At 42.8% G+C, this 14,876-nt stretch overlaps 1 protein-coding gene across 1 annotated transcript in view; it reads right to left on the bottom strand.

The window, feature by feature from the left end:
• The window catches only part of EEPD1 (endonuclease/exonuclease/phosphatase family domain containing 1), a 62,778-nt gene that overhangs the window by 9,181 nt on the left and 38,721 nt on the right, over window positions 1-14,876 (bottom strand). Inside the window, exons 3-4 of the mRNA XM_063156950.1 lie at window positions 3,755-3,865; window positions 131-265 (exon numbers count right to left, since the gene is read on the bottom strand). Of these exons, the coding sequence (XP_063013020.1) occupies window positions 131-265; window positions 3,755-3,865 (246 nt within the window). The remainder of the gene's footprint in view (window positions 1-130; window positions 266-3,754; window positions 3,866-14,876) is intronic.

Here is a 14,876-nt window from a genome sequence, read left to right as displayed (position 1 = left end):
GGGACAGTGATAAGAAGGGCCAGAGGCTTATGCAAATTTTTATTTGTGATAAGGCTGTGTCTCTTTTCACCATAGCCAAATTCTTTATAGTAAAAGTTCTGCAAGGTTGGACTGGCACTGTGGCAGTTACCTTGAAATGTGCAAGATAAGGGTGAGGATATGAGTGCCTCCCGTTGCCATTAGTCTGTGCAGTCTCCTGAGACGAGGCATCTTTCAGCTCAATGCCAGCTGTTGTATCCCAGAGGAAGCCAGAATATTCAACTCCCTGGAATTAAAAAGGAAAAAGAGAAATGATGGTCACAAGATGGTAAAAACAAAACATTCTGCCCAAAGGCAGCCCCATATCTATCTATCTATCTATCTATCTATCTATCTATCTATCTATCTATCTATCTATCTATCTATCTATCTATCTATCTATCTATCTATCTCTAGGCTTGGTGCCTGCTGAGAGCAGGAAGCCCAATTGGCTATGCACAAGCATAAAGGAGAAACAGTTTCCTGGGCTTTTAGTGGAAGATACAGAGGACAAATAGGCTTCTTCAGTTCACCCCTACCAAAACTCCCACCAGATGTGGGAGGAATGCTTCCTGGGAAGCTCCACTGACTTCACTGAATAGTGAGTGTGCCAAGCTGAAACACTCATCACTCTGCTACTCACAGCCCCTCACACCTGCACACTGGCTAATGGACACCCAGCTAATTCCAGCACTGCCCCAGTAAAGCCAGGGATTTAACAGTCTGTTTTATCTTCCAGAGGCAGAGCATGGTCAGGACCACTGCAGGGCTGAAGGATGCTGCCCCTCGTGTGCATGTTTGGGCTGACCTGTCCCCATTTCCTCCTACTCCAGGCAAGGCATTGGATACCTCTGAGTGTGGTCAGTAATGAGGTAGTTTGTTACCCACATGATTAATTGTCTAACCATGAGTTTTGTGTCCTGAGGTCACTGGGTGACTGCTAGGGCTTGCAGCAGATGATGCTGTGCACAGTTGTTCCTTCTCCCCAGGCTCCACACCATCTCACTGCCTTTTTTCAGCTGCACGCTATAAATATCCCGGCCCCTTCAGTCTCTTAGAGTGAAATCTGGTCTAGACCTCTCAGCCCTATCAATTTCTCTGTCTTTTCCAGCTTGTATGTTTCATGCTCAGCTCTCTGCTCCTTTCAGCTCTGCTTCTATCATCTTGAATGGGATTTTTTTGGATCACTTTATGACGTGGAATTGGCATTTTCAGAAAGCTGTCTATGCTGGTGACACCAGTAAGAGTATCTAATTCAAACACTGTCAGCCTCTTCTCCCATCATCCAGACACCATTTCCCTTGGCATCATTCAAACTTACTTCCCTTAGCAAATCACAATTAAATCTGTTGTAAGGAAGAGTTTTCTCCATTTCAGCTGCAATAAAAAAGCGTTAACTGCTCTGCTGACTTCCCAAGAGCCTTGAAGGGATTCAGGCTGGTTCAAATTCTTTGGTAGCTCCTTCGATAAGTCACCTTTAAAATACTGACAAAATTATTCTACCAGTAAGAAGCCTAAGGTCTAAAAACTGATACAGGAAAAGATGTGAAATAATAAAACTGCTGTGAACAGCTGTTGGCTACTTCCAGGCTCCAGACTTTGTATCTACACGGCAGTCAAAAGTAACTGCCTGGTTGAAATGCCCAGACTGTATGGAAGGACAAGCCAGAAGCACCATTAACCATTTTGTGTTATTTATCCCTACACAGCATCCCAAAATCACCTTGTGCCAAAGATGCTGTGTCCTTGGGGTTACACTGTGTTACCTCACTGCATTTGTGTACACAGTGCTCAAACCTGACAGACTAACTATGCCCAGAAGGAGACTTTTGGCTTACTGAAGGGTTCTACAGCTCAGCCAGATTCCTGTTAAAGCAGCTAAAAGGAAGAGTCAATAGATAAAATTTCTATTCTTAGTTTGGCTGCACATTTCTCCCATAACTTGGGAAACTGTTCATCCTTATATTCCTGTCCGTAAAACAACGTGGGTGATAATTTTTATTTAGTCACCCTGTAGTCAAAGCTGCCATTGTTATCTTTGGAAGTACAGCTCAAGAAAGAACTGACTAAAGACTCTGAATTTAACATAGAAATTCTGAGATATTTATTAACAATTCTTAGTAAAAAAAAAGAAAAAGTGGAGGGAACAACTTTGGCAACTTTGCACAGCTATTTATATTCAGTGTTTTTATGATCGGGCCTAACAAGAGATCCCAAAGGAAAACTCCAGCCACAAATAAAAATGTCCTGAAGGGCATTTACATTCTGCACTGCAATGAAGTGTGGATTGTATTAAACTTCAGACACATTCAGGCACTCTGTACCTTTCCAGACCCTTCTTGACTCTGTGTGTCTGTCTAGCTAGAGTACAATCCTTGTGCTGCCCAGGTGGTGGGTTTTGGTTTGTTTGGGTTTATTTTCCCCTCATGCTTGTGTTTTTCTCAGAAGGGCAATAAAAGGAGGTGCACCTGAGAAAACATGAGTCCAAAAGCAGTGAACGGTGATGCAACCTGATTTGGGAAAGCCAAAATAAAGAAATGTGGATTCTAAGCAGCATGGCTATAAGACACAGCTGAAGCCACTTATTTAGTAATAACAGTGCTCAGAAAGGATCATTCTGGATCACTAGATTGCTGAAGACTGCCCCATGTGCTAACAGGCACTACTTGTTATGTGACAGGTCTCAGATCCTGCTTCTACCCACGACAACATCCACACTGCAACAACTGCACCATGAGAACAAACCTGTTCAGCAACAACAGTCTCCAGCTCAAGCAGGGCACTGCTCTGGAAACTCATTAGCACCCTTAAAGGTGAAAAAGAGAGATTTCCCTTGGGAGAAACTGCTTTTGGGCACTGTCAGTGATGTCCAGCCAAGAGCAGCTACACTTTGAATATTGTCAAGAGTAGGCAGGTGCAGCTGTCACCACCTTATAAAATCAATACCTCTCTGCAGTACACATTTAACCATATACATATATATATTTAAATACATTATATACATTTCTACATTTCTATATTTAAATACATTTATATATTTAATACATTTAAATATATAAAAATATATATACATAAATACATTTATATACACACATTTAAACACATATATGAACACATATATATATATATTCCCATATATTCCCAGAGCAGAAGATGCTGCAGGGAAAAGCAGAGTGCAGCACGGTGCAGATTTCAAATGGAGCCCACAGTATTTTTAACAGCTGTGCTGAGGACTCTGGGGAACACAAAAGGTAAACTCTTCTAGGTGAGGATGGCAGGCTGCAGGGCTCCTCTGAGGGCTCTTCACTTGCAAACTAGGAAAATGGTAGGAAAATGGGAAGCCCTTCGAAATGCCAGCCAGTGCAGCACCAGGGAGCAAGTTCAGGTGACTTGCACAAAAAATGTCAGAAGTACTGCAGCCTGCCAGGGAAAAAACTCAGGACTTTTACCTTGTCCAAAAGCATGGCTTTTCATCTGTATATCTGTACTGCTTTTGTCCACCTCCCCCAAAAACACGCACACCAAATACACACACACATCTTCCTCCTTACAAGTGTGCTACAGTTCTTCCAAAACATAAGTTGTAGAGTCAAATTAAAAGCTATAGGAACAGCCAGCTTAAAAACAAGAAATACAAACCTTGCCAAAAAGTGTTGCCTTGAACATTCAAAATATGTCCTTGGTTAGAGGGGGGGAAAAAAGCAAAGCCAAAGTTCAGACTTAGGGATTAATGTACCTTGTGTAGCTGGCCTGAGGGTTTTTCGGAAACAACACCCTTCCAACATCCTCTAGGGCCCTTCCACTTGCGGATGTTTGGCAGCGTCGGCTGGTTCAGCTCCATACAAAACTAGAGAGAGAGGAAAGGGGAAAAAATAACATCAGCTTGGAGAGGTTTTTTTAAAAATTGCAAAATAAAGTGTGTAGTAAAGCATGGTAAGAGGCACAGAGGAGCACAGGCTGTGCTGTCTGCCTTCCCTGAAGGCTTGCAAAGGAGGCGGTCCGAGCCACATCCCAGGCTGACTCACCCCCAAACTGGAGATAAATAAAAACCAAAATAACTCCGTGCAAATCCTGCAAGGAGAACATTTATCCCTCAGACCGTTTTCCTCCAGAGCTACTTGTCTGATTGGAAAGGGGTTTCCTCTGTGCTGCCTCCGAAGATGCTGGCTGCACCATATCCCACCCCAGCCTGGGCCTTCACAAACAGCTGCAGAATCCTCCTGGGGGCAGGAGGCCCCCATAGCGTGGCTGGCCCCACTCCAACAGCACAGCCACCAGCACGACATGAGAGGAAGGGTGTAGGCCAAGCTCAGTAGCTGGAGCTTTGGGGTTAAGGCTCCTCTGACTTTACGCCAGGGACACGTGCTCCATTTCCTCCGTGCATGAAGGAAGCAGCTGCACACTTGCACGCAGCCCTAGCACATCCTTCTCATGCTTCCCAGAGCTGCTCATCTCCCTGGGCACTGCTGAACAGCCACAGCACTCAGACACCATCACATGTCCAAGCTCAGGCTCAGAGCTAGAGGAGCTGCATCCTAGTGCCCAGCAGATCAGAGATACCAGAACTGTGGACACTGTGGAGAGCCCCTGAGTTTGCCTGTGTAACATCTTGAGTTTGAAATAAAAGTAACTAATTAACTAAACCAACTAACTAACTAAAAAATTAAATAAGAAAAACCACCCTGGAATTTCTGGGATCTGAAACTCCTTGGTGCAGACAATATGGAATACTTTTTGTTAGGAGTTTTTCAAAACCAGGCTCAGTAAGGGCTAGAGTCCTTTGCAAGGCTGATGTTGGCTCCAGGCAGGCTCTGGCTGGAAGCTGGCAGGGATGGGCAGCAGTAGGACACCCTGGTTGTGGCAGAGGTTCTGGCTGTGGAGAAAGGGGCTGGGAAAAACTCATCCCTGTGAAAGAGCAACAGGGACTTCCACCATGCATCATCTTCTTCTGGTACTGGAGAAACTGGGTTGAAATGCAGAAGCTTTCACCATCAAGAAGGATCCTCAGACAAAATCTTGGATCCAGAACACCCCTCCAGATCAAGCGGCAATTTAACAAAGGATTTGCAAGGCAAACAATAACCTCATGTGCACAGTGACTCTTTGCAGTGGGATGTGTCTCACACAGTTTGAAGAGCTACAGAGCTGCACAGATAGAAGTATTTCCTACACAGATATCAGTAAAATAATGGGATAGTTTTTATGTTTACCTTTTGATTCAGAAACTAAAATCAAATCCTGATCTTTCGCTGACTCCCTTGTCTGCAAGTTCAGCATCCTGCAGGCTGAAGCTGTAGGCATTGATTCTCAGACACACACAGCCCAGGCATCCATATCTGCCTCAGAAGACCAAGAGCTGTTCTGGTTGCACACCCAAAGCAAAAACGCTTGGCACAGCTTTTAAAACAGTTTTCTGACGTGCAGAGGTTGGCTGGGGCTTCTTATTCAGGATGCCACAGTAACATAACACATTGCTGCCCATTATGTACCTTCAGGCAGTGCTGGGGCTGGGCTGATTTATGGAACTCAAAGGCAGGTAAGGTGTTTGCACAGCCTGGGAACACAGCTCTGCTCTCAGCTGATCACCAGGTGTTACCCAGCTAACACAATAAATCACAACAGCAATAATTATTCACTCCTGATGCCATTCTGATGTCTTCAAACAGAGTGGATTTGGTCAATGGGTTTTCTTACACTTAAATAATTTGAATAAGAAAAACAAAAATATTGTTGAAATTAGGAGTTTAAATGCAACCTGACAAATTACTTATCTCTAGGCTACAGCTGCCTAGAAGGTCCAGCCAGCACAAAGCATATGACAGGATTGAAAAAATCCTACAGAAACCATCTTTTTATTAAAAAGAGCATCTGCAGTTGACTAGTTTGAATAGTTTGCTTCCTTCAAATGGATTTTTTTTAATGCCTTGATTTGACTTTGTGGAAGTAAAAAGACAACAAATAAGATTACACGGTTTGTTCAGAAGAAAAAGCCCATTCTGGGTATGGCTCCAGCCACAGAGAACTTGGCCTACAGCAGCTGATTTCAATCTGTACTCATTTTCCAAGGCTTACAGGCACACATATTTGAAGCTGTGACAGCATACTTGCTGAGGTCATGTTTTTTTGCTGAAGTGAGAATGGCATTTTTCAAATCATCTTGTTCTGCCCACAAAACCCAACGTCAACCAACATTACGCTTTCCCTCATGCAGCAAAAATATACAGACAATCTCCTAGGCCACGTTGGGAATGAAAAAAAAAAACCCTTTCCTCTTTTGCAAAGCTAAGTTAGAACTCTGCCAACCCATTTAAGAGGCAGTTCTTCAAGTGGTAAAGAAAAATTAAAATCCCAGCTAATCAAAACAACTTCCCCCCCCCCCCCCCCCCCCCCAAAATCCTGCTAAGGAAAAGAGCTCTAGCTTTATTTTTCCCTAGAGCCTTTCAAGCTGCAAGTTACCTGAAATTCAATCAGCCTCTTCATTATAACATACATATACCAAGTCAAAGCTCGCTCACACACTGTGAGACCAACAGCACCCAGGCTTATTTACACAGATGCCCTGTGGTCTCTCCTCCAGCTGGGTGCTGCTTTTGTGGCATAGGCAGTGCTGCCCAGGAACAGGAACACAGCAGCACCAGGCTCCAAGGCGTGCTCTGAACAAAGGGAAGCCTGTGCTTGTGAGTGATCAACCTCCTTGTGCCAGGTAACTACCTGCCCATTGGATTCAGTCTTCTCCAACCAAAAATTAGTCTGCAGTTGTATAATTGCCCCTGTCTGGCACACAGGGCACAATAAGAGCCCCTACCCCAGGAACTGGTACAAGCTCTGTTACAATTGCTGATAAGCAACACGTCATTTTCCCAAGAAGGGAGGATCCAAAGATGCAATTGCTCTTTGTCCACCCTGATAAAGAGCTGGCACCTGTCCCTCCCTGCCTGTCCAGAAGCAGAGACAGGTACTTATGGCTGACTTAGGAAGAGAACAGAGGGCAGCTGGAAGAAGCTTGAAGAAATGCACATTTGAGGAGAAGCGTGACTGGAGAAGTGAAGGCAAGGGGTCTTGGACTAATTTGGGAGCAGGGAAAAAAACATATGCTGGGTTGGCACATGCTGGAAACCATAAGGCTGTTACAGTCTTCCTAACACACCTACCTGCCTCTCCAGGACACTCCAAGAACAAATAACTTGGCCATAAAGTTTGGTCTCTTCCAGTGCAGTGACTCTGCCCCCTAGGAGAGCTGCCAGCGAGCACTCTGCAATTCTGCACACAAGCAGCTCCCACCATCCTCTTCTCCAGGATGTTCTGGTTACTTTGTGTTTTATTTTGGGGGGCTATTTGTGCAGCAGGGTCATCCTTCCCAGCTGATGACACCACTCCATGCTGAACATCTTGGCCTGCCAAGTGTCACTCCTGTAATGCCAGGTCTGGGGACCCCCCTGAGCCAGCCACCTCCCTTGTGGTGAACATCTGCTCAAAAAGAAGACAGGCTACTCCTAAACCCTGAGGAAACTAAATGTGACCCAGGAAAACAATGCCTTAGGGTTTAATAAACTACACATTTCTTATTAGCCAGGGATTGCTCTTTGGAGGATACCTTTGTTTCAGACCTGGAGGCAGAGCAGAGGCTGTGAGAAGGGCACAGGGAGAAAGAGCAGTGAAGGGGAGATTGCAGGGTGAGCCTGTTGTTGTGGCATGGTACATCTAGGTGCAGTAATCATCACCTGAGCTTCAGAAAGGCACTCAAAACAATTAAATATCCATTGTGGTTAACCACCACAGAAGCTGTCAGGCCAAAAGGGCACTGCAGTTGAGGTTAACAACTACTTGCTTCATCAAAGAAAAGGTGATTTTGGTTCCTCTTAATTGAGAAGAGAGATGAAGACAGCAGAATAAATTTTCCCTTTCTAGATGTCACATATGCACAGTTACTTTTCTTTTAATAAGCACTAGAGGGAGCAGCTTTAATGAGTACCAAAGATGAGCAAGAATCTTCCATCAATTCCTTATCATCTCAGCTATGTGCAGATGTCATATTAACAAAGATTTTTCTTTCCATGGGGAAAAACACTTGCAGTTTGAGGTAAGGGCTGTTTTGTGCTACAGAGCATCTCCCAGTATGAAGGACTTGGTGCACACAGGAAGGATAAACAGAAGAGCTCTAAGATAGACCTTGTAAATTGGGCAGTGGCACTTCAGGAGAAGGCCCACAACACTCTCCAATAAAAATCCCATCCTGAAATATGATCTAATTTATTTCTGATAGAAGATTCAACAAAATAGACAGTGGCTTCATGAGACCATCTGGCAATGTTCATTTTTAATCCATACTTGATTTCCCTGCTCTATTCCTATGTACTGTATAAATTAAAAATTAAATGCACATTATCCTCTCCAATCTACCACAGGACACAGCTACAGCTGGCTCACCCTAAGGAAGCCTGACCCAGAAAGCCAGGAGCAGAAACATTACAAATATTTCCAAGAGCCTGAAACCAACACCTTTGGTTTTCAAGCAAAACTTTCTGATTTGACTTCCAGAAGATGAGTGTTCTGTTAGATCACATCTGTGAGGAGGAAAAGCTGAGTTGGGGGCTGAAGAGACTTGTGGGTGCTGTATTTTATTGCACTGGCTGTTGAGGTAGGGACAGGTCAGAGGCTTTGGGACTGTTGCCCTGGTGTAGGCACACCCTGGTGCAAGGCAAGCCAAGAGGAGATCAAAGACACAGCGGGGCCAGGATGCTCAGCACACTGGTGCAGCTGGGTAACACTGAATGCACTTCCCACAGGCTGGAGCAACTCAGGAAGGGCACACAGAGCAGCATCAGGTGTTTCAGTGACATCTGCATTCTCCTATAACCACACGTAACAGCAGGAAGGAAGCCTTATTATGAATAAAGCCTGAAAGTGACAAGAATGTTGTCTCAGGCCTTCACTGCTTGTTTGCCTTTCTCTCAAGCATATCCCTTTCCTGTTTGCAACACAGCTGAAAAACACACACATGAGGAGGAGATGCATCCCCTGCCGTGCAGGATGCACTCACCAGCTCTATTCCACACAAGTAGCATGTAGGAAAACTGGGGTGACCCTGTGTTAAGTTAATGTATGTTCATTATTCACATCCCCATTCAAATAGTCCCTTTCAGGAAGACTTCATTAAAGACTGCCTCATCTTTACTGCTTGTGTTGTTCATGTATTGATATTAGACAAAGGCAGAGGGGGGGGTCTGATAGGCATAATTATAATTATAAGTGTTTTCAAAGGAGAGCAACCCCCTCCTTCAGGGAATCAGTTTCAGCCTTAGCCATATGTATATATTTGTGATGGAAAAAGTTTTATCTTTCTCAGTATTGTACAAAATTCTACAATGATGTTAGAGCTGAGGAAATAATTTTTAAAAATGCAGAAGTTTGGGAGAAAAATTCTAAGAAAAATCAAAAAATAAAAAATGAATCAATCCACTGAACAGGCAAAGGCCGTAGATTCATGCCTGGAAAACTTATCTGCCCCTCTGGTCATGCCAGAGTGTCCTGTTTGTACTAGGTCATTGAGACCTGGGGCAATACCTTCCCATCCTTTTCTGTACTGGTTTGTTGTTCCTAGAACTAAATCAAAACATCCAGATTCATGACCAAATAAATTCTTGCTACCCTCCACATTCTTCACATTACCTAATTTGCCCTTCAAAAAGCTCTATACACTCATTGCAAGAGGTGAAATTAAGGCAGAGTCCTTCAGCATAGCCAAATATTCACCTCTTGTCTTTCTTCAGAAATAATACAGGACCTATAGGCAGAGTCACCACCTCTATATACCTTTGTGTGCTATGGATATACAAAGCTCATTTGGTGGAATAATGTGCAAATTGGGGTCCTAAAGCTTGGTCCCTCTGAAGGCACCTATAGCTTTTTCCTCAACTCAAGGACTCATTTTTTTCCAGGAAAAATGCTGTTTCTGCTCCTTAAAGAGCACACCAGTAATTCAGACACCCACAGAGGAAGGATTTCTTTCCTCTGAAGATCAGATCCTCACTCAGCTCTGGAATGACAGCTCCAGGGACTATGCTATAGACCACAGAGCAAACATTTACCATACCACAGCCTCACCCCTGTTAGCCTTGTGGTGACCTGAATTCCCAGCTTTGCTGCAAAAACCACTTCTAAGCTTTATACTTTAAAAAAAGGAAACCTTCAGGACTGAGCTGCTCGCGGGGACAGGATGAGGAAGGATAATTTTTCAAGCCCAACTATACATAGGCTAGAAGGTAAGTGGTGCAGTCCCGCTGCCTGTTTCAGAGGCGGGTAATTCCATGTCTCAGCAAAGCAAAGCATCAGAGGAGACCATCATTTAAGGCACCCTGGGGCTAGGCAGCAGCTAAATGCTGCTTGGCAGGACTGGAAGGTTTTTCAAACCTTCCAGCATTGTTTCCCACATGAGGTATCTGAGCCCCTTCACAAGCTTGACTCTCTTTTGAAGCAGCCCCTGGATGTGGATCCAGCTGGACACGCGCCCCTCTCCTGCCGCTGCTGTGTTACTCACCCATTGTGCTTCGGGAATGTGCCGGAAATAATTATGCTGATAAGTTTTACATTATCTCAGTTATCAAAAGTGGGTGATGGTTTGTTTCCATACACAAACTTCTTGGAATCAGATCACTTTTTCTTTTCCCTAAGTCAGGCTTTACAGGATCCATTGGGGAGTGGTAGGAGCCAAAGTCTGCACTCCCAAGTTACTTGTTTTCCCTTTTGAGTACTTAGTTTGGAAAAACTTATGAGTTTTACTTGCTTTGGAAAAACTTATGAGAAACAGCGAGTTTCTACACTGCCCTCCCAGATGAATTATAGCTCACAACAGCCACCCAAATGCTTACTTTTCTGTACTATTTAAGAGGAAATTACTGTTGTAATCTTTGAATATATGATTTAAAAAACATATTGTTGCCCATAAACCCAGTTCTTTGCTCACCTTTAAACACTGTGTTCCCAGAACAACAGTGCAGATCATTCACTGGCCTGTTCTCCTACCTCCGTCCTAAACAAAGGTGATTATTTACATAAACAGTGTCTTTTTATAGATCTTCAAAAGGAAGACAAGGAAGAACCTTTGGCACAGAGCAGCAAAACAACAACTGAAAGAGGCAATACAGTAGCTCCACTAACACATTTTTAGTGCTGGGGACACTAGTGAAGAACTATGGGATGTTCAGCTGCCTATTGTCAAAACTGAATACTCACTATCTTTCATCCAGTTTGCCATTTAATGGGAAGGTGTCTTCAGAGATGCTTGGTGGAAATCTATGCTGTCCTTTCCCTTTGGAAAGGGATGGCCACATCTACCAGGCCTTTATGTAGGACATTTGTGGGTTCTTAATTTTTCATGTTTTCATTCACAAGCTGAGTTTTTTTCTTATACTTTGCAGGATGGACTCATTTGGCAGAAGACATTTCCTGACAATTTCTTTTCATACTCCTAAAGACTTTTTTTTATTTTAAACATAATTCATAAATTAGGGCTCAAGAGATCATCAAGGATGGTCACAAATTTATTCTTGAAGTCTTTTCAAGACAGTGTTTTATACTTCATAAGTAGGCACTATAATCATTAACAGCTAAAATGGCATGCCAAGGGGATTGACATTATATAAAAAGGAATAAAAAGATGCCCTGGTGACTGTGAAAGTGTCTTTTTTATCACAATGGTTTTACCAAAGTTGAGTGAGTTCAAGTAGTTGCACTATGTTGTCATCAATAGTACCCAACTCAACTGAGTAGCTATGCTAAAATCACAGAACCACAAAAATCACGAGCATCCATGCAGCAGTTGTCTGGAGACCTAAACCATGTGCTCATTTGGACTGGATATCAGGTACTGGGCAACCAGGAGTCAATGGCTTCCTGGAACACCTTTTTATGCTTTTGGTTTGTCTTTTGTTTGTGTGGGTTTTAGATGTTTGCTGCTTGTGGGGTTTTTGTGGGGTTTTGTTGGAGTTTTAAGTTTGTTTGGGAGGGGTTTTTTTGTTTTTCCTTAGGGCCTGAGGGTTTGGTTTTTTATACTTAATCCTGGATCAATTATTTTCCCATGAAACCCAGGAATCTATTTCTGTGGTGTGGTGTGGTGTAAAATGACACCACTGTGAATAAAACCTTACTCACCCAGGAACTACCAGGAGGTGACAATGAGTTTATCAGAACCTAGCCCTTAATAGAGAAAGCAAATAGAGAACCATCTTATGAAACATGAGATACAAAAGTGATAAGGAACAGTAGATTATTCACTGACTAAAAGCACCCCAAACAAAATGAGCTCTATTGATTTGCTGTCATCTGAATCTCCTCATCTGCATGCCACCTTCAGCCAGGGGAGAAGAGGAAGGGGGGGAAATGCTCTAATGTAAAAGAAGAACAAATAAAACTGAAAGGGAGCAGGCAAATCCCAATATTTGAATGTTATTAATCAAAGAAAGCTGCTTAAGCATGTAAGCTTAGGTCTCCCTCCATCTCATGATAATATCTAGAGGTAATAGCAAGTGAGTTGGGTGTTTTGTGGCTTCATTTCTTTCCTATTGTTGGTATTACTGTTTTCCCCAATTGATTTACATCTCTGCTTAGAGCAAGCATTCTTTCCCATGGTAAGAACACAAAAACAAGGAAGAAAGAAACATCTAATATGACTCACAACCATTGCCAGCCTCAAATATTTATTCTTCCTTCAGGCATTGATTACACCACCCTACAGAACACTGGGCCATCTTCTGTAAAGTTATTTTAATCTGCCTCACCTCCTAATTCCTTTTTTTTTTTTAAATGCTTATTATCTGGAGGACCTCTTCCAGGCTGCTAGCACTAAGCCATGTTATTTTACCTTTAAAAAATTAAAAAAAAAAAAATCTCATACTCCTTTCTTTTTTTTTACAGTTCTAGCTCTTAATTCAGAGGGCCCAATTTGACATTGATTCCTCTCTGAAACAGCTCATTCTTTATTTATAAGTTTCCATGAGTAATAATACATGCTTTTCTCTCTGTCCTTATTAGCATGGCCTCCACAGAGTCTACAGGACTGTCCTTCAACCCTGACCAAAGTTCTGCTCCAACAGATGCCATGGATTCTGGCTTCCCATAGAGAGCATATGTATCACTATCAAAAATTATTTGGGATGACATTAAAACACCCTTGCTGCTGTGTCAATATATTAAAAAAGGAAAAAAAAAGAAACAAAACCAAAAAACCACTCTTGCTCGAATTGCTGACTATTCAAAACTGTTCCAGTTCTTTGCACTTGCTTTGCCTTCTACCATCTTCTAGAAGAAATCAAGGAAAAAGGACTGAGTAAGTCCCCTCTTACTTTTACTACTCACAACCAAACCTTAACACTTGCCAGCACTTATAAACATATATTTTCTGTTTCTCCTTGCTCTGGAAGTGTAGAGAATGACTTTGTTATTGGGTGAGTTTGGGATAAGACCAGATGATTTACAAAAAATGCCAAGCTGTTGGAACAAGCAATCTCCATACCACCACTGCTCAGAGAGGCTCAGCAGTGCTCTAGGGAAGAGGGCGCCTAATAAGGGACAGCATTTTAAGAGAATTTGTGTTCTATGTAGCTCCCTGTGCTGTGTATAGCATGGCTTCTAGTGTTTTGGTTATTGAAGTCCACTGATCATCAAAAAAGAGATGGGCAATGCAACTACAGAGAAAAAGCATCCAGCCAAGATCAAAGACACCAGCAATCCTAGCAGATGAAAGCCTGTGCTTCCAGTGCTGCTGACCAAGTGATGATAGTTTGCAGGCGAGGGGCCTGGAAAGATAAAGCAGTCACAGATCCTCCTGCAGAGAGCTACTGAAATCATCATGAACCTGGCCAGAACTGTAAGGACCAATACATGTCCTTAAACTTCCAGCCATCTAGATCCCTCCTAGAGGACAGAAAGGAGGAAAAATATGAAAGGCTGGAAGCAAACACAATATAGCTGCAGTGCTCCTAAGACAATTTAGTAGACATGATAATGCCAAAAAAGGCACCCATTTAGTAAAAAATGTTACAGCATTTGCAGCTCCACTCAGCCAAAAATTATTGCTTTCCAATTACAGCTATTCTTTCCTCCACTCTGAGATTTCATGAGCCCATGGGGTGCAGTCTGAAAAAAAATTAATACTTTGTATTCATGAGTATTACCTGCACTCAGGTAAACAAGCAAGACAATGGAGAAAGGGGGAAACACAGGAAGGATGTGGGAAAGCAGAAGGGTAAAGTAATAGGGTATAAGGTGAGAAAAAGAATAGAAGCAAAATCAGTGGGATGATTTGGAATAATCTCCTTTTACTCTAAGTGATCAATAACTGACTCCATGGTGGCTTTGAAGGAACAGGGCAGAAGGACTTACATCTGCTGATGAACTCTGCAGAAGTCCATCCCATAGCTGAGAGACCTGACTCCAGCTATCCTCTCTAAAAATGGGGAGCAGGAAAATGAGGCAATGACAGGGCTGGAAGAAAGAGATCAAATGTCCTGATTGAGTCACTAGCCAAGATGACATCTCCTTTTCCTGATCTCTGAAAGCAAGACTGCTGTTTCCTTTTCTGACTCTAGAGGACATCCAATTGTACATAATTTTCAAAGGGGCCAACTGCTTTCTGGAAAGGATAGGTCTAAGAACAGGCAGTAAATATAACTCGTTTTCAGCAACTAATTCATTCGTTGCAAATCGCCTTATGATCTTTTTTAACCAACAGCCCAAAGCAAGATTGCAAGATAGGGCTCACACTGTACAGAAGGATTATGGCAATTAAAAATATGCACACAAAGACTCAGTCCCAGACTAGCTTCATTTCTGGGCTACATTAAAAAAAAAATAAATCATCA

Source organism: Melospiza melodia, chromosome 1 (genome assembly GCF_035770615.1).
Source record: "Melospiza melodia melodia isolate bMelMel2 chromosome 1, bMelMel2.pri, whole genome shotgun sequence".
Taxonomy (NCBI): Eukaryota; Metazoa; Chordata; class Aves; order Passeriformes; family Passerellidae; genus Melospiza; species Melospiza melodia.
This window is presented reverse-complemented; position numbering and strand designations above follow the sequence as displayed.